Source organism: Echiichthys vipera, assembly GCF_963691815.1.
Source record: "Echiichthys vipera genome assembly, chromosome: X".
NCBI classification, from domain to species: Eukaryota; Metazoa; Chordata; class Actinopteri; order Perciformes; family Trachinidae; genus Echiichthys; species Echiichthys vipera.
Window position 1 is genome coordinate 12,022,670 of NC_139825.1, and position 19,865 is coordinate 12,042,534.

General features: G+C 38.3%; 1 protein-coding gene across 2 annotated transcripts in view; it reads left to right on the forward strand.

Annotated features, from left to right (window-relative positions):
* Positions 1-19,865, forward strand: part of arhgef10la (Rho guanine nucleotide exchange factor (GEF) 10-like a) — a 148,124-nt gene that overhangs the window by 1,001 nt on the left and 127,258 nt on the right. For both annotated transcript variants that reach the window (XM_083939748.1, XM_083939749.1), the window contains exon 2: positions 11,202-11,483. In XM_083939748.1, the coding sequence (XP_083795874.1) occupies positions 11,207-11,483 (277 nt within the window). In that variant the 5' untranslated portion in view covers positions 11,202-11,206. The remainder of the gene's footprint in view (positions 1-11,201; positions 11,484-19,865) is intronic.

Below are 19,865 nucleotides of genomic sequence, written 5' to 3' on the forward strand. Positions count from 1 at the left end.
CTGAAGCTCCACAAAGACTTCACTATCAATGGAAACCCTTTCCCTTTTGCCACGCATTCACCCATGAAAAGTTCTCACTACTCACACGGTCACAAGTACACATGCAAAGCAAGTACATCAGTCATTTGATAGTTGTGACACGCCTGTGAAATGTTTAAAGGTGTGCTGTATTACACACTGACTAGATCCCTTTGGGAATGTCAGATAGTTGACTAATCGAATGTATTAAGGGATGTTTGTAACATGAGGCTTTTCCACAATGTTTTCTTAAGCTGCGTTCACACCAGACGCCAATGATGCGAATTAAGCGACAACTCTACATTGAAAATCAATGTAAATGGTGTGATGACATGCGATTCAGGCAGAGGCAGTGAGAATGGAGCTTCTGGCGCATCTGAAGTGGTGCGCCTGAAGCGCCACATCTGAAGTGACGCGAATAAAGTTGAAAATATTGAACTTTTCAGGCGACATAGTGACGCGATATTCCAAACAGCGACGAGTTCAAATCATTCTAATGACGTGAAAGACATGAATAGTCCAAGAATTATCAGCGGCATTCACGTCTGGTGTGAACGCGGCTTTACATTTGCATTATGTTACCCAAACCAGACTCTCAAGTCCAAAGAAACTCAACTATAACCGATATCAAAAGATCACACAAAAACATCTTGTCAGGCTTCAAGTAATGCCTGGGTCTGAACCACCAGCAGTCCAGACCAACCTGTGAGGAGCTACTCGCAGCTATGGGCATGGTTTAGGTGTGTGTGCTGGCCGACTGTTGATTCAAAACAACATTGGCAGCACCTGAAGAGATTAGCGTAGATACTGCAAAAAACATCAGTTGTATCAGAACTGGAGAGTGTTTCTTCATTGAAAGAAGAGCAAAGAACAGTACTGAAAGCTTCTCACGATGGAAAAGATGTTTTCACTTTTCTACTGACTGACTTTGGCAAGAGTTTGATTGACAGGTGGTTCATCCAATCAACTGCTAGCCATTTTGTTCAAAGTGCCTGCCCTAAATAAAGACTAAGCACTTCATTCAGGAGTGTATTTTCAAAGATGGTATCTGATTTGACGGGCACATCAAAGGAGCAGCACTGCTCTGTTGCACTGATGAAAGTGAACGCAGGCCTTGCTACCTGAGGCTCTACAATAACATTAGACAAACACATTGACTGATGCCAAAGGCAACTGCAGAGTCACTGCAAATGCAGAAAACTGCATGTCAGAGAATGTTAACATCAGACTCTATAGATCTGAGTAAGTGTGGTTCAAATAACTACTGTTGTTCTGTACTTGTGTTGTGTCTCAGTTATAGAATAGAATAGAATAGAATTACTTTAATGATCCCAGACTGGGACATTATTTTGTAACAGCAGCAGTAGTGGGTCAGCAAATAAAAACTTTGTACATAACATAAATAGAATCAAATATATACATAGTGTATATATACAGTGCACAGTGTGCTATTAACAATAAACAATAATAATATATACAACAAAATATGCAAAATATACTATAACAATAATAACAATAATGATGTATACAACAAAACAGTAGAGAGAGCAGATATCTCTGCCAGGCAGAGGTGAGAGAGTTATTATATACAGTGATGGATTGTGGCAGGAAAGATTTCCTGAATCTATTGGTACGACAGCGAAGCAGAAGCAGCCTTTTGGAGAAGGTGCTCCGCTGTCTGACCAGTGTGAGTTGGAGAGGGTGGAGAGGATTATCCATGATGGATAACAGTTTTTTCAGTGTCCTCCTCTCCACCACAGCCTCCAGAGTGTCCTGTTTGCAGCCAATCACAGAGTCAGAGCCTTCCTGATCAGTTTGTTGAGTCTGTTACACTGGCCACCACAGACTGATAAAAGATCTCCAACATCTTGCTGCACACGTTGAAGGATCTCAGCTTCCTCAGGAAGTAAAGTCTGCTCATCCCCTTCTTGTAAACAGCTTCAGTGTTAGATCTCCAGCCCAGTCAGCGGTTGATGGTAACACCCAGGTACTTGTTATCCTCCACTGCCTCCACATCCTTTCCCGGAATGCACAGAGGTTGGAAAGCCGTCATCCTCTTCTTCCTGAAATCTATCACCATCTCTCTGGTGTAGCTGATGTTCAGCCGCAGGTGATATTGTCCAGTCCACTTCACAAAGTTGTCCACCAGTGCCCTGTACTCCTCCTCCTGTCCCTCACTTATACACCCAACAACAGCCGAGTCGTCAGAAAACTTTTGCAGGTGACACGACCCAGTGTTGTACTGAAGGTCAGTGGTGTATAAGGTGAACAGGAAAAGAGACAGTACAGTCCCCTGTGGAGCTCCTTTATCACTAACCACCACATCAGACAGAACACTGCCCATACGGACAAACTGTGGCCTGCCTGTCAGGTAGTCAGTAATCCAGGAGATCATTGTGTCATCTACTTCCATCACCCGCAGCTTCTCCCCCAGTAGCAGTGGCTGGATGGTGTTAAAAGCACTAGAGAAATCAAAAAATGTGATTCTCACAGTACCTCATCCACCATCCAGGTGCAAATGGGCTCGTTGCAGCAGGTAGATGACAGCGTCATCAACTCCCAAGTGGGGCTGGTAGGCAAATTACAGAGGGTCTAGCAGGGCTCTCACCTGCGGCCTCAGGTTGACCAAAACCAGTCTCTCCAGCACCTTCATGACGTAAGATGTGAGGGCCACTGGTTGATAGTTGTTGTACTTGTAGCCATTCTTTTGTCCAAGAGCAAGATAAGATAGCTAATATCTTCTCAGCACTCTTCATCTCGAATCTTCATCCTAGTGCTTTGTCTTTGAATGGAAAATAGATTCACCTTTTAAATTTGGACTCTTTCCTATGAATCTTTACTATTTCTAATATGCACAATTAACAAATCTAACATACAGGAGACTTTGTGCAAAAATATTTGAGCTCACTGGTAGTGAAATCCTACAGTCAGGAGTTAGTGAGGCTGTTTATTAAAAATACAAAGTAAGACAGGTTTTAATAAACTGGTCTGTGTGTCAGCCAACCTTTAATGTAAAGAAAGAAAATAAGTCTTCAACGGATATGACACATAAAATGGGACTTCATGTGTCATGGGGATAATTAATGCCTGTGAAAGCAATTCTATTACAGTTCTTCTGAGGCTCTGGAGGACGAGCTGTGTCAAGTCTGAAATTCTCTTAAAATAACTATGATGACATGTCAGCTTGGGGTTGGAAAACTCGAAGTCTGGAGTTTGAAAGGCGTGTGCATGTAGTGTTTAACTATTTGTTGCATCAGGACAGGGTTTTGTCTGAGATTTTGGACCATCCTCAGACTATTTTAGCCTATTTTGCAATATAGCCATAAATGTACAGACAACTATCACTGAATAACTTTGAAACTGAGGAAAACGTATAAATATGATGATTCTCAGGCAAGTTCATGACGATTTTTCATGCTAACCTGCAGCAATCAGTTAGTCTGACATCACCAGACTAATCCCAAATGCGTATCAGTCTGGGCGATAACAGTACATTTTCAAATTCCAAGGAGCATTATCAATGGTGCAGAGCAAAATGCTTCTGGACCTAGAATAGAATCAGAGCCATAAAAAGGTTACGTACAACCAGTCACAGCAACAAAACAGCAGTGCTTGTTCAGTGTAAAACAATGGCAGCCACAAACCTTGCAGATAAACAGTTCACTAAAATGAATTTCTGAAAACATTTTATGTGAGAAAGAAGCAATACATAAAATGGACAGTCGAGTTATATTTGGTTAGTGCTGCCTGCTTGGACAGTTTGATCGTAGTTTTGTGAGTTGGTTAACTGTGCTGAATGGACCCGCAGACTGAGCGGTGATGCTGTCAGCCATCATCTTAAACCCAATCACCATGAGAAAAACAGTTGTGATTGGATTGAAATCTGTCTGAATAGCAAAGGGGCCAGACGTATCTGCCGGATCAACTGAAACATGAGTCTGGCAGATTCCTCTGGTTTCCAGGTTAGCAATCAGTGGCACTAAGTGTTTTAAAGTGCCTACTGCTCCACCTGCTGACTGTGTTGATAAGTACTTTAAACAATGATAACTAACTTATTGATCCTTTTTTTAGAACAGCATCCACCAGTCCCTTTTCTTATGTCACTTTCTCTGCGCCACCCTTAGTTTGATCAGTGAGGATCCATTGCTTTTTGAACTTCAACTTTTTTGTTAGTCCCAAAACTTAATGGACATCCAATTCTTTTTTGCCAGGGTACCCCTTTAAAGTGCAGCATGTGCATAGGACAGAGATATCTATCTCGATGAGTTAGAAGAGATGTGTTGGTGGTAACACTTTTCTTACATTGGAATAATGAGAAGGCTAACAAGACACCAGTCAAAAAGTCCCTTCAGTCCTTTGAGTAACTCATTTATTTTCTCCATTTCTACCAGCTGTCAGTTTGGATGGCAGCACTTATTAAACTTATCCTCCCCTACACAAGTTTCTGTGACAGCCTTCAGCCTGTGATGGATTCTTGAGATAATCATAACAATGATGCAACAAGATGAGGTTCCCTAATAAAGAGTTAAATACTTTTGGTTCTGCACAATAGTGTAGTTTAAAATATATGGTGGGAGAAGGGAAGAGCCTGAGTGAGATTGTTCTTTTTTTGGTGGGGTTTTGAAATCCAGCAACACTGACACAGAAAGGTAATTGTTGAGCCGTTGGCATTAATCAACAACCCAGTCAAGCCTCTTCAGATACAGCAGTCACTTTGTTTTACAGGATTTATTAGTCACACTAAACTTGTCATATGCTTAAAACGTGTGTGCTAATTCAAACACTATAAGCTCCCACTAATTTTAATTGTGCAGCTTCCATAGGGCATCATTTAACAAATGACTGATGAATATCTCTGTTAGATCAAAACAGAGCTTTTAATAGTCTTCCAATCTTTTTTTTTGATTCTTGCCTTAGTTTCTTTGATACCGCGCCTGTGCACGTTTTTGAGATGAGTGTAACATTCACCCTGTTTACAAAAAGTATTCAAATAAATACTTGGTTCAGTCTTATCTGGACCCATATTGATATTTCAGAAGTATTTTACTTGATAAACTAAAGCATTGTCAAGTTAACACATTCTGGAGGACATTCTTATCTCTTTTCAGTGTTTGTACATTACAGCACACATGAGTCCAGAACGCTATTTCAAATGCCAGATGGGAGGTGGCGGTTACCCCCACTGTGTCCTTGACTAATGGGACACCATCAGCACATCACTGCTGTTGTGGACTGACACTACTGGAGCTGAGCTCTACAGCAGAGGACATATGAAGGCCATACTGGCTCCTGAATGAATAATATCTCCCTGAATGTCTGAACAGTGACAACATGATGGCAAACCTGGGGGCAAGTATCTCAAATATGCATAGATAACCTTCTAATTATGTTTTGTTTACAGTGTAGTGTGATATTTCCCATGGCTTTTGGCACGCAGTCTCCAGAAATTGATTTTAAGTGACATTTAAAATATTCATAACATCCATAATATAAAATGCAATAGACTTGGCTTCTTCTGTATTCTAAAAATCTTTGAAAGGGCAACATTATGTTCAAATAAATTCATGAAATCCACAAATGTCTGTGAACAGCCTCCCACTCAAATTGTTACGCCTTTTGACAGCCAGAGAAAGATATATTCCTTCTGTTCTCAAGGAGCTGTTTGCGGTTCCCAAATTGGCCAAGTCACATTCGTATCTCCTGATAGGAAGTCCTCAGGGAAGCTGGAGAACGAAGCACTGTTAAAGGCAGAAATGTCTCTGCCCGGAACGGTTTGTTGTTTTCAATGGTCTGCTGTTCTCTCATTGTCTGCAGAGTGTTTGTGTGCCATTTTACGTTAAGAAAAAGCCTTAAGTGGCGTTGCTATTAGTGACTTTCTGTTAGATTTTCCAGTGCTGTTTGTTCAGTTGTCACCAGCTGCTGCTCTCTGCCATTGTCTATTGATATACCCGACTGCCACTTACCAATGGCTGTGAGGTTTGTCTGCTGTTGGTAAAACACAGCACTCTGTTAATCAGTGGATAACTCTTTTTTTTCTTTTTCTTCTGAAACCCTGTCATTTCATTTTTTTTTTTTTTTTTTTGAAATGAAATACTTTACAAAAGGGAGCAGAGATTAAAGAGCCGTCCACATCAAGAATGATAATGAACTATATAGTTTAACTATGTAGCACAACAGGTACAGTGGTGAACAACATCTGTGGGATCACTTTCAGAGTGATTTGATTATAGATAGAAACACTGACAGCCAATCAAATTGACAATGAAAGGACCAATCACAACTGTTTTTCTCATGTGGGGCTGGTTTTAGATTATTCCGTCACCATCCAGTGTGCAGGTTCGTTCAGTGCGGTTTTTCAGGCTCACAAAACTCATATTAAACTGTCAAACTAAGCAGCGCTGACCAAATGCGGCTCGATATTCTGTTACTGTATTGCCTATTTCTCTCAGAAATTTTTTTCAGAAACATAGTGGTGGTGTGGTGTTTGGCTGTCATTGCAAGTGGTTTCCACTGAGAAAAGCATCACTGTTTTGTAGCTCTGATTGGTTGTGTTTCTGTCCAATTGCGTCTAGAAGCATTTTGCTCTGCACTGTTGATTGCGCCCCTTGGGAATCGAAAATGAGAGAGAGGGCCTAGACTAATATGCATTCGAGATTAGTCTGCTGATGCCAGGCTACAATGATGCAGAAGACGTGCGACATGTGGGGCTCCAACACAGCTGGAGAGCACAGCGACTGCTTGGCGCCACTGTATGTGTGTGTGATCATTCATCAGTGTGGATGCTTACATGGTTATTGTTATATTTATCATTATGGCTTTAGGGTTAAGGATATATTGCCGCCTGTTGGTTGGCATGTTCTTAACAGTGCTTTAATTGTGTTTTTGCGTTTTCATTTGAAGTGTGTGATGTTTTTTAAACAGTGCTTGTGTGGACAGGATTTTTTTATGAGAATGGAGGAGGGAAAAACTTGCTTACAAAGATACCGATGTACGTTTGGAATAGACCTAAAAATGCAGCCCAGCAGATGTCAAAAAATCCTGAGTGAAAGCTTTGAATAGAGTTTCTGGTTAGTAAACACTTTCTTTTTAAAACCCTGTGAAATCATTTCATTTTTTAAAGGGATTCGATATTAAATCAGGCAACATATATCAGATGCCAAATACACACAAGATCCAATTCTGTAATCAAGGATTATGCAATCTGGAAAGGTCATGAAGGGGAAAAAACCCCACCAGTGAATAGTAATAGCTACACTTAAAAACTTTAAAACAGACATCATATAATGTTTGAGGTTTTTAATCAGAATATACACTCATGTCACCTGGTGTACCATGGATCATCCATGACATTGTACACATACCTTACTTTCCTCTATTCACACATCCCTCCACTCATTAGCACATTGGGTACACAGCGGGAGAGTTTTACATAGCCCTATGTAGGTCAGGGACAGGGTGTGTAGGAGTTGGTTTCATCTCTATTCTGTGATGTATCTTATTTTCCCCTCAAGAATAGCTTTCAAACAGCTCCACTCCCGGGGCTCTTTATTTTTCTAAGCTAGAGTATGTTTGATGGCTTGTCCAAACGCCTTTCTCAAAGAAATTTGCTCTAAATACCTGTCATATTCATTCCGAGGAGGGTTATTTTAAGTGAAAAACTTTTTGGTTCCAGTTCTGTATTTGTGTTATTGAGCCGAACTTTTATTCAAGGTAACAGCTGCCTTGTTGATTGTAATAATTTGAGAATATCAACTATATCTCCCAAGATGTCAGCGTGCTCTAGCGCTTGTTCAAACCTATTCACTTCAGTGAATAATCAAGAATGGTTGCTCAGTCAGCATGGAGCATGGCTGTCATCTGTGGAAATACATTGGCCAAAATTTTCAATAATGATTTGATAACGTTCCTTAAAAGAGGACGCTGCTTGCTGCCGCTGAAGTTATATAAGCCATACCATAGACTGCCCGGGCCATGGAGAAAATGACCTGTGAGCTAATCGGTGCTGCAGTGACGAATGTCAAAACAATGCTTTCTGAGGCTGAGCATAAGTTTTCCCTCCACAAAAGAGTCATTGTTGATTCGACCAATGGGTGGGCCAATTGTTTGTGGTCCAGAGGAGGTGGCTGGGTCTAAAGGCTGCAGTGGCATATCATAAACATGCAGAGAAACTATTTCTAAAGAAAGCAGCGATTGCTTTACATAGCCTAACTTTTATTTTCACACGCATTTAAAGACTTATTCAACACATATGGTGGCAATTCAGGATTCAGCTGTCAGCAAGCATAGTGTACACCACGTATTAAAAGCCGGGGATGTCATAAAAGACTGCTAATCTTCAATGAGGGAGGTAGGTCAGGGTGGTGAATGGGTCCCAAAACATTGGACTTTAACCCAGGGGACAGGAAATTGGATCCCGGCAGTGGTGTTTGTGTCCCGGAAGTTCAACCTTTTTTCTAATCCTAACCAAGTTGTTTAGATGCCTACCCAAACCATCACCTTTTGTTGCCTAAACTTAATCGGTCACATAGCTGACACCTTCTGTTTCCCTAAACGTAACCATCGCATTCCCCTTCATATTGCTGTTTCACCGTCCACTTCTGGTCGATTCACAAGATATCATACTGATTTTTGGGCATAACTTTTCGTAACATTTCATACAAACCTGTTGATGAGAATACGTTGCATCTCTTAGACTCCACATTCTAGGTCTGGACAATAATTCAATATGATAATGTGTCGCCTTTTAATGTAATCATATTGTGATAACACCCTATATTAAGATATTGTGACCCTATAAGTTGTCTAAATTCATGATAAAAAAGCACTTTAACTAAAATGTCTTAATCTACTTACTCTGTATGTTTGTGAATGCATGTTGAAGTCAGTGCTTAGCAGGAAAAATGTATTTTTCTCTATATTTTCACTTTAAATTGTTTATTTTGCACTAAAGTTCAAATACTGAGTACATTTTATTTGTTAAGTATTTAATAAACACAGGAGTATACAAAATACGCCATGTGGTTATTTCATATAGACTATTATTAGACTATTTATTTAATGAATTACCAGAAAACAAGCAATATTTTGTGATATATATATATATATATATATATATATATATATATATATATCACAAAATTGTTATCAAGATATTTAATGATCTATATACTGTAGACATAGAAGATGTTTGCCATATCATCCATCCTTAGTTATAGAACATATTTCATGAAAAAGAGAATTTGCGGATTTTTATACAGATCGGTGTAATGCCAGTGTGGGCATTGTGCTCAGGTGAACAATGTTTGGCCTCTCTCCTTTGTGGAACCCTCTGCAGAAGCGCCAGGGATCTGCAGAAATCTGACCGGATGATGCGAAATGCAGATTAATTTTGTCTGATCATGATGACACAAAACATGTAATTTGTTTCTATGGAACTCTGATGCTCAGTTCATCTGAACACAACTACCCACAATGCCATGACACTGGACCTAAATTAAAATGGGTAAAGTATCCCTTTAACAATTAGATACAACAAATAAATACTCTCCCTCCAACCTGTCTAACAGGTTGTCTATTATTTTTTCCTTTTAATCATGATCTTGAAGAAATGCATTTCCACACCCTGTTTTTTTTTTAATCACCTTTGTCAAAGTTTGTTTTTTAACGTGTTGTATAAATAAACTTGACTCAATATAAATTCATAGGCACATTATCAAGTGTGCAAATTATTTTTCAGTCTTTCACTTGTTTTTCTGTCCGGCACCTGGTATTTATCATCTGGATGTGCGTGCTTTTGTAAACCTGTTTGCATGAAAAACAAGTGCTGACAAGGAGTTTTACAGCCGGCCCATGCTTAGCCGCCTCCTCTCTATGCTGTCATTTTCCCAAAGGGACCCGGCAAACTGCCCTGTCAGGCTCAAGAATGTTCCAGCACTGGAAACAGTTCAGTGCTAATCAAAATGCAAAGCAGATGCTGGGTTCATTGAGTGGTACACTTACACTAACAGAGTCTGTACGTCATAGAAAATCCCCACTTTGTGTAATACTTTAACACAGTATGTCAGACATATGTGTGATGGAAATTTTATTTTCAAAATATGCTATCAACAATTCTAACTTCCATGATTACAGCAGACAAGTTGCATGGCCAGCTATTTGTTGAGGAAGTACGATGGGTCCAAAATCTCTTCAAATTGTCAATGCCTGTTTGGATTTTCTTATTTATTTAGTTGTTTTTTTCCTGCTGTCATACCTTTCAAGACAAGATGAAATAAGCCTCTTAGATAATTGAGGTCTTATACTATTAATTGAGGTGTAATGTTAGGGCATATGTTTTCATCAGTGGATGTATCTATATCTTAATTAATCTGCCACTAAGCCTCATCAAATCTTTAATTTATCAAACAGTTTCTCTATCAGCCATATGTCATGTTTATAGTGCTAGGATTATACTCTGTTTCTCTCTCTTTGCATCTGAAATGTGGAGTAGTTGTAAGTGCACATTTCTTTTGTTTTATTTTATTAATTTAATCAAACAGTTTGAACAAGTTACTCAATTTTAGGTGTTTTCTGCACTTCAAGAAAACAATAACTACACTATAGTGTGTGTACTGAAGTCCACAAGTCTGACAATTTCAGTTTAACTTTATGTTTTGATTACATTGCAGTGTTAAGAGTTCATTTCAGTTCAACACTGATTTTTATCTTAAAAGGTGTTTTACATGCATCTCTGTTTTTGTTAAGCAGCTTATACGGACCAGAGAACATTCCAGTCCTTCAGTCCCTTTGCCTTTTTTGCCTTTATCCAAATAAATAAAATCATATGAAGGGTGGACATAGAACAACACACCATTAATGCCAGTAATGAGGAAATAGCACATTAAGGTTCAAGCAATAATAATGCATATTAAGTGCCGCTTATTATCAGATGCAGGAGAAGAGACATTGCAAATCTCTGAAGAAGGAATGCTCTTAACCTTACCTTATCTTCATTGTTCAGTATCTCTATTATTATAGAAGATTTAGTGTTATCTTACTCTCATTCAAAGCCTTAAGTAACCATATCTTAATACCAAACTCTTTTTTGATTTGGTATCAATCAGCTTTTCATTAAAGGTATCACTTTTAACTTTTCAACAATTTCGGGACGTAGTATTAACACTTACATCTTGGCTTTTTTTCAGGGATTATGTCTACTGTGATGTCTCAACAGCAGCCGCCAAAGGAGGATGCAGAGGATGAAGACGAGGAGCAAGGGGAAGAGTTTTCATTTGAGGACAGCTTAGATGAGGAGAAACTTAAGGAGAACAGCAAATGCATGACCTCTGACTCTGCAAGATCTGTCCAGTTGTCAAAAAAGGAGGACAGTGAAGCATCAGGCAGTTTATCACAAATAATAGGCACAGACTGCACACAACCTCTCAGAACATCGCCTCCTGCTGGACAGGAGGGCAGTTCTACTGCAGGTAACACATTCTGTAATAGTTTTTTTAACGGTGCTGAATCGATCTTAGTTGTTCGCCTGTATAGATACTCAAGTAAATGTACCAATACCTATGGTCTAATACAGAACTTTCCTTAAGTAGCACTTCAAATGTGTGCCTTGGCTGTTGTGTGAATACAGTATTTCCATTAAGCAGATATTAGCCAAATGCTTCAGTGTATTAAAAACTCAAATCAAAGCTCACCTCTTCAGAACTGCTTTTAATTCTTGGGGTTTTAAAAAGCACACAGTCTATTATTGCTCGGGCTTATTGGTGGAAATGCATTTAGCATGCCTTCAGCTTTTCCACCCTTTGTTATTTGAATCTTTATTATTCTTCTTACGTACGTTTTCGTCATGAACGGTGCGGGGAATAACTCAGAGGAGCGGGACCCAAATGCAAACACAGACACAGAGTAAAACGTAAACAAGTGTTTAATCACAAAACAATAAACAAACAGTTTATTTACACAATTGTTACTTCTTTTACACAATTTATTGGTCAAAATGTAGATAATCATGTCTATTTTCTGTCAATGTGCTCTGTTAAGTAATAAGACTTATACATTTAACTCAGTGAGATTCTAAGTGACAAGAGTCACAAGCCTCTCTTCCATTAAACACCATCATACAACATCCTCAAAATTTCTGGACTTAAGCACATAGTACTAGTTTTTGAAATCGCTGATTTGCACATGTTTTCTAACTTTATCCTCACAAGTTATACATCAATACGTTCACAAATGCCTTGTGGTGCTCACGTGATGTCATTATATTGATACCACATATTGTTTAGGCTTTTTTGAGGCTTCTTTGATGAGAAGTTTCACAGGGTTTTTTTCACTCACAGTAGCATGCAGTTAACAAACGTGTGTTGATTGAGCGGCAAAGCTGTTCATCACCATGGCAACGCTTAATCGTTTGTCTGAGCTCTCCACTTTTCCATAACTTAAACTTGTCTGTCTATCTAATAATAATATAATAATGTGCACTCAAAATTTTCAAGTAAATTTCACTGCTGAATATCAAATACAAGTCACTCACCAATATCGAGTGTACTGTACTTGCCTCTAAACGTAACATTTGTGAAGTAATTAAGTAACTTAGCTGTGTTCAACTTATAAGTTGCAGTATATATTATATACATATATATATATATATATATATATATATATATATATTTAAAGGAAGGAATTAAGTAAAGTCTAAAACATGTTTTCATATAAAGGAAATTACTGTTCATACGTAGATTTTAGCTATTTTATTTAGTTTTGAAATGTTTAATTATTTATATGGATTTATATTAACCTGAACACAATCTAACATACTCCTTTTTTTTACACACTAATGAACCTTCACACAGTGCGTTGCTGCCAATCAGCCCACAGTGTTTTTTCTACCTCAGAGGAAGCATGTGCTTCATGTCTTTCCATTCTCAACTAGTCAACACTCATCTCTTGCGGTGGGAATTTTTTAAATAATTATATATAATAATTATTGTGTTAGCTGAGATCAAGACCAACACAGTGATATATCATACTTGGTGTTTACGATGCGTTATCGGTGAGAAAAATGCAATTTTAGTGATAAAATATATCCTGCAATACATCATGCGAATTTCCAGTTAGAGGTTTTCTGCAGTATCTTGGTAACGGAAGGTCCTAGAGAGATGGAAGTTGATCCCTTGAATATGTTGTATGTCATGTATGGGCTTTCCAACGGTGCCACCCTTGAGTGTCTTCGACCTTCCATTTTCAAGATATGTCACAATTATCACAAAAATGAGAAAGGAAGGTTACATTTACTAAAACTTACTCATTTTCAGTCTAAAATTGTATTAATATTAACATTAAGTTAATGTATAATAAAAATGAATAATTTAAATTGTATTTGTAAATATATAATAAAATGTATTCTTCCTATTCAGTGAATTTATTACATGAATAAAATGTGTAAATATATAAACATATATTCTAGTTCCCAATGAATTTAACTATTTATGAATGACTTAGATTAATTTAATACATTTTACTATACCACTGCTTCTACTTCTACCAGGGCAGCTGTAGATCAGAGGTAGATGTAGATCCGGCGGTTTGAATCTCCAGCCAGTGTGTGGGTGAATGTGATAAATAGTGTAAAGCACCTTGCGTAGTCTAGCCAAGACTAGAAAGGCACTATATAAGTAGAAGTCCATTTACCATGTACTACTACTGCTACAATTTAGCTTCTCAGCATTTCCACGCATTATCTGCAAGAGATGCATTTTCTAGTTGGTGGGAATGCTTTGAGCATTTTCAACTATTGTTATCCTGTTCAGCGATTTTGTTTATTATTATTATTATTATTCCATACGTTTTTCAGCAGCCTATATGACAATTCACCATGACGTCACAACAATAAAAATCGTTCTTCCGGGTGGCAAGAGCCAAAGTGTTCTCCGATGGCACCACTAGTACACAAGCCCTTCCGTGTCATTTAACCAGAGTAGATGACCGTTACTGGGTGATCTGCACCGAGTAAAAGTAGAATTTATTTACACACTTTTAAGAATCTACAAGGTAAATTTCATAATTGTACATAGACATTTACATGTCAAATTAGTAAACAAAAGTGACCTTGAGTGAAAGCAGTCAGAACGTTTGGGCGACGCTCAGCCGGAGCGGCTCAGGTGGTGGTTTACATTAAAAATTATTTTAAAACTTTACAGTATACCTGTATTTTGGAGCTGTTAAAGTCTGTCATTTTATTGTGAAGGACTGAAGTATGATCCCGGATGTTTTGATAACATCGATGTTAATGTGGAAGACCAGCAGCTCCCAGTGTTATCTATCTCTCTCCCTGTCTGTCTGTCTGTCTGTCTGCCTGTCTGCCTGTCTGCCTGTCTATCTCCCTTTGCCAAATCAATTACATGAAATAATAAAACAGACACAAAACCATTTAAATATTAAAATATTAAGCTCTTAAAGGACATTTCAGCTGATCTTGAGCTTTAATATTATTTTCAAATATTAAGGTTTCTTTCATACTTTACAATAAAAAAGTGTTTTTATTACTCAAAAAGTAACTGTATTTAGTGTCTTATACTTTTTCCAATGCTAAACCTTTTCCATAAATCTTATCTTAACACAACTTTCAACTGCTTTTACGTACATTTTCAACTCTTATCTAGTGATTTGTACTCAATCTGTATTCAATTCTAAAAGTAACACATTTCCTACATTAGTGGTATTATTCATCTGTTCAATCCCGTTCATACTAATTAGACCCTTTTCAACATGTCTTTCTCCATCAACTGCTTCTCCATACACACCAGCAATGCAGTTTAGTGTCAGCTTATCAACAACACTTCAAATATTCAAAGTTCTTTTTCTAATATATTACAAGTATTATTCATCCTCTGAATGCTATGCATAACAATTAAACCTATTCTAACTTTTCCAACTGTTCCTACTCAACCTTCACCTGAAACATTTAAGCCTCCAAAACTGTTGGCAGCTTATTTTTAAACCTTAAAATATTCCACATCTTCTATATGGTTATGGTATCGTTCAAATTTTCATAGACATTCATACTTATTAAACCCGTTGTCACTCTTTTATCTCTTCCTGCTATATCAGTTTCTACTTACACATTTAAGCCAGCATTGCAGTGTAGCTTCAGCCTTTAAGCACATTTATGCTTTTATTCAACTTTTCTCCATTTCCCCCCTTTAATATTCTTTTCAAATATTCTTCTATGTTATACTGTTGCACAAATTGAGATTTTTTAATATTCTTTTCAAATATTAAGCTATTTTTGCACATATTGGGCTATTTGAATGTCCTTTTCAAATATTCTTCCGCCTAAAACTTTAATTCAAAGTTCGAAAGCCTTTCCAACACATGCGCAAGAAATTGTGTGGAATGATCGGGAATGGTGTGCTATTATTTTTGACAAAGATTTGCCAAGCCGTTTTCATGAAAATTGCAAAAAATTGTGCCATATTTCCACATACACAACAATGGAAAATCGTCATGGACCAAGCACAAAACCACCCCTCTTTGGGGCCACAGCCATTCGCCATTCTTTAACTCAGAAACCGATTAAAAGTTTAAACGGGTCAGGAGATTTGCAACTTCTTTGGACTGAATGGGCATTTTGATATGAAGCACAGATTTAATTTAATCACAGTTTTGGTTTTGTTAAATTTTTAGGGCGTTCAAGATTTTACAATGGTTGTGTGTGTGGTGGAATGTTCAGACCTAGAGTGCGTGGCATCACAGCTAGAGTGTGGAGGAACTGAAAAATATCCTCAAAAAAATCTCCCACAATTTTCTCTCTTCTTACATCAATTTAGGTCAAAACATAGGGAAATGTGTGCTGGTCGCAGACATGTTGCCATGGGATTAAACAGGCGTACTCATTTGACCCTATGAGCCTCCAAGCGACAGGAGCACACATTTAATTTTATCTCCATAATGCATTGTTAGTTAACAGCTTCATCTGTCATACTGTTAGGCTAGCTGGTTTTGACCCAAAAGCAGACCAGGTGTGAAGCAGATTCAATGAAGAGGTTTTATTTTCAGTTAGTCCAGTTCTTAGAAGAGTCAAAGCTCCGAAGACACAAAATCCAACTAAGGTTTTAGATAAACAAAGTCCATCAAGTATCCAGGGAACAGAGGCAGAGCAATCCACAGAGCAACCAGGTAAGAAAGGGCAAACCTCTTTCCGGCAGTGGACAGAAACAAAAAATCAAAAACTAACAGAGTGAATCCAATACAGGCAGAGTAATTCCAACACGGGCAGAGTAATCCGAACAACGGCAGAGTAAATCCAATACAGGCAGTGTAGCACACAATCTTGCAAGCACAATCTGACAAAGGATACTGAGAAGGCTGAACTTAAATAGGGAGACAGAGGCGAATCATTGGGCAGGAGAAAACAAGGTAACAAGCAAATTAATTGGCAGGACAGGTGTGGACAATAAGTGGTGGGAAAACAGGGGGAGTGGCGTCACAGCCACAAACACAAAAGCACATGGTCTGCAAACAAAGGCATGGCCAACAGTTCACAAACAGACCAGCAGGGTGCCCCGGACCCAACACCCTGACACATACATTTTTATTGTTCTACTTTTTATTTCTTTCTCTTTTCTTACTATAATAAAAAAATTAAAAATAGATAGTTTTAAAAAAAAAAAAAAACCCAGCATGAAATAGATTCAAATAGGGGAAATTAAGAAAGAATAACAAAAGCGCTATATCAATAATATATACTATATATATATTTTATTTAGGAAGGGGTCAGTTGGAGGGTCCAAAGAACAGCTGGGCAGGACTTTTTATTTTATAAGTAAAGAAAAAAAACCTCACCCCATTCATTCAACCTCCATATACAGTATTTAGCTAACAGGTGAGACACCTGGTATTAAGCTAACTTTCTTGGCTAGCTTAGCCTCGGTGACTGTAGGAATCTAGGTAGTAACTTACTAAACAGCCAAAGATAAGCAGAAACAGTATACAGCGATTTATCAAAGGGTATTCCTCCTAGTAAATTAAGCTCACTGCCTTCCCCACACCAGCCCTCCAGCAATGAACAGTAAACTAGCAACTACGTTAAGTCAATTAGCGTGTAACGTTACACTGAACACAAATATGCAAAAATAATATCAACATTTCCAACATTAATGCGGAAAACAAGCCACCCAAAATGCCAAAATAGTATGCAATTAGCTATCAATTATTAATTTGTACAAAACATTATTGAAAAAAGTAACCTGAAGTTAGCTAATTTAACGTTAACTTAATCACCAATAGCATTATCAACTTGCTGTTAATACGATACTGCCAAACACTGGTATCAAAAGTTTGTATGATGTAATTGCCTTATTTATAGAGTGTTATATTATTATTTATATAACATTTCGTTTAATATTGGATTATGATTACTGATGCAACATGTGCGGTTGTAACAGTAGGGGTATTTTAGTGTGTAACGTAAGCTGGTCGAGGTGGAACTAAGTATGTAATGTTACATACTTTACAATTAATCATATTAATTCAATTCAATTCAATTTTATTTATAGAGCCAAATCACAATAAAAGATATCTCAGGACACTTTACAGAGTAGTTATAGACCACACTCTATATTATTTATTTATGATTTACATATGAATCATAATTTATAAGCTGATAACATGTTTTGATATATCCTCCTGAGACCAAGGGGAAAAAAAGTCTTTCAATTTTTTTTTTTTGATAGATTAAGTGTTAGGGTAGTAAGGAACACATTTCAAAGATCTTGTTGACCTATCTGTCCCTGGGTTATCAGTTCCTCATCCAAGAGGATTTTGAACTCCAGGTACTGAGAAGTCTTCTTTGTAGGTACACGCTCTGGTGTCAAGTCGGTGCCAGTGCAAGGCCTGTCTGTCTTCTCTGTATTGTAGCCATGAGTTGGTGATGGACAAATCAGTGAAGTGAAGTACGGTACGAACAGTCAACTTCTTGGTGCGGCCTGACATTCTGTAGAAGTTTAGCATGCGATCGCACATGTCAGCCCCTCCCATGTTAAAGTTGTATTCCACAACCACTGCAGGTGTTGTGACTTGGACTTGCTGCTTTTCTTTTTTTGACCTTCTGGAACAGGTATCCTGGGGCTCAATCCTATGGGCGGTTGATGCCATTACAACAGGCTTGTTGTCCATCCACTAGGTGACTACAATTTCATGTGGTCTCTGTACCATCATTTCTGATGACCCTCTTGGTTTTTTGATAAGGACCTTGTCAGCAGTGAGGTGACACTCTTTTGGAATTTGATTCTTCTGAATTGTTCCTGTAGCAGAAAAGCCCCTTTCCAGAAGAGCATCCAGAAGACTGATGGTAGTGAAATACTGGTCAAAGTAGACCAGTGTTCCTCTGGGAACTGTTTCAGTCAAGCGCCTGACTGAATTACCACCTATTCCCGTCTGATGGATTTGAGCGAAGGTGTTCTTTCCCATGTAGGTTTCAAAGTCCAACACCAGGCCACCTGGACTTGCAAGAACAAACACCTTTAATTCTGTTGGATTCGGCTTCCCAGGCACAAACTGACGAACTGGACACCGGCCGGTGAATGGAACCATCTGTTTATCAATACAGACCTTTGTTGGCCTGGGTAGGTTGAGGCTACCTTGAAGGACTCTCTTCATAACTGGTCTGACTTCCCTGAGGAGATCCTTTTTCTTTTCCTCTTCTGGTACATCCAGATCATTGACCACTTTCAGAGAAGATCTGAACTTGTAGAAATGATCACGTGTCATTGAGTCAGCTATGATCGGGACTCTTGTTTTAGCAGCCCAGTACATTTTAATTCTTGGATATCCAAGGCATGCCATGTACACTGAGATTCCTACCGATTCCGGTTTTGATTTCTTCTGGCGTTGTGTTCATGCTGCCGCCTGAATCCAGTACCATGCGTTGGTTGGTGTAGAAGGACAGATCCTCAATTTGTTTCTGGTCAATGTACTGCTGGAAGTACTGCTGTGGGCTCCAGTCTCTACGGCTCATTAAGATACCATCATCTGCACTTCTGTATTCTTCCAACACAGGCATGAACCTAGAAGAGAAAGGAGAAAGACACTGAATTAATTGATTTAATTAAATTAACAGGTGTTGTTTATTCATTTTAAGATGAGCTGTTTTTGCAAGTGGACTGAATTTCTTTCACAATAATTGTCTCATTAAATTAATTAAATAAAATGTGGCAATCTATTTCCTAGAACACATCTGAGTAGGTTATTCTTCATTTTCCCTACATGTTGGTTTTGACCCTCACTCGAAATGCTCCTAAGATGTTTACTTACTGAAAACAATCAAAATATAACACTGAAAAAGATTTTAAATTTGAATATCATGCTTACCTTTCTTTCTTCCATAAAATGTGCTTGTGTGGATGGCAGCCATTTTCAAAAGACAGGAAAAGTCAAACTTGCATGGTAACACATGATATATCATTGGAAAGCTATGGCTGTCCTCTTTAAGGCACACTACTGGCTCAATGGAGTCACACGTATAGCATTAAAGATATTAATTGATGACTCAAAAATCGCCCGTAGGTGTGAAGGGTTGTCTGTCTCTGTTCGTTTCTATGTGCCCGTGATAGACTGGCGTCCTGTCCAGGGTGTACCCTGCCTCACGCCCGATGTCAGCTGGGATCGGCTCCATCCCCCCGTGACCCCGACAGGGACAAGCGGTTGAAGATGAATGAATGAATGAATACAAACAAATGTGCACTACAGAGGACAAAAATAAATAGCTGGGTCTCAAGAGCATTAGTCCAAATAAACATAGCTGGCAAATAGATGTAGTGGGGTAAAAAGTGTAGTAGAAGTACAAAGTAGTTTAA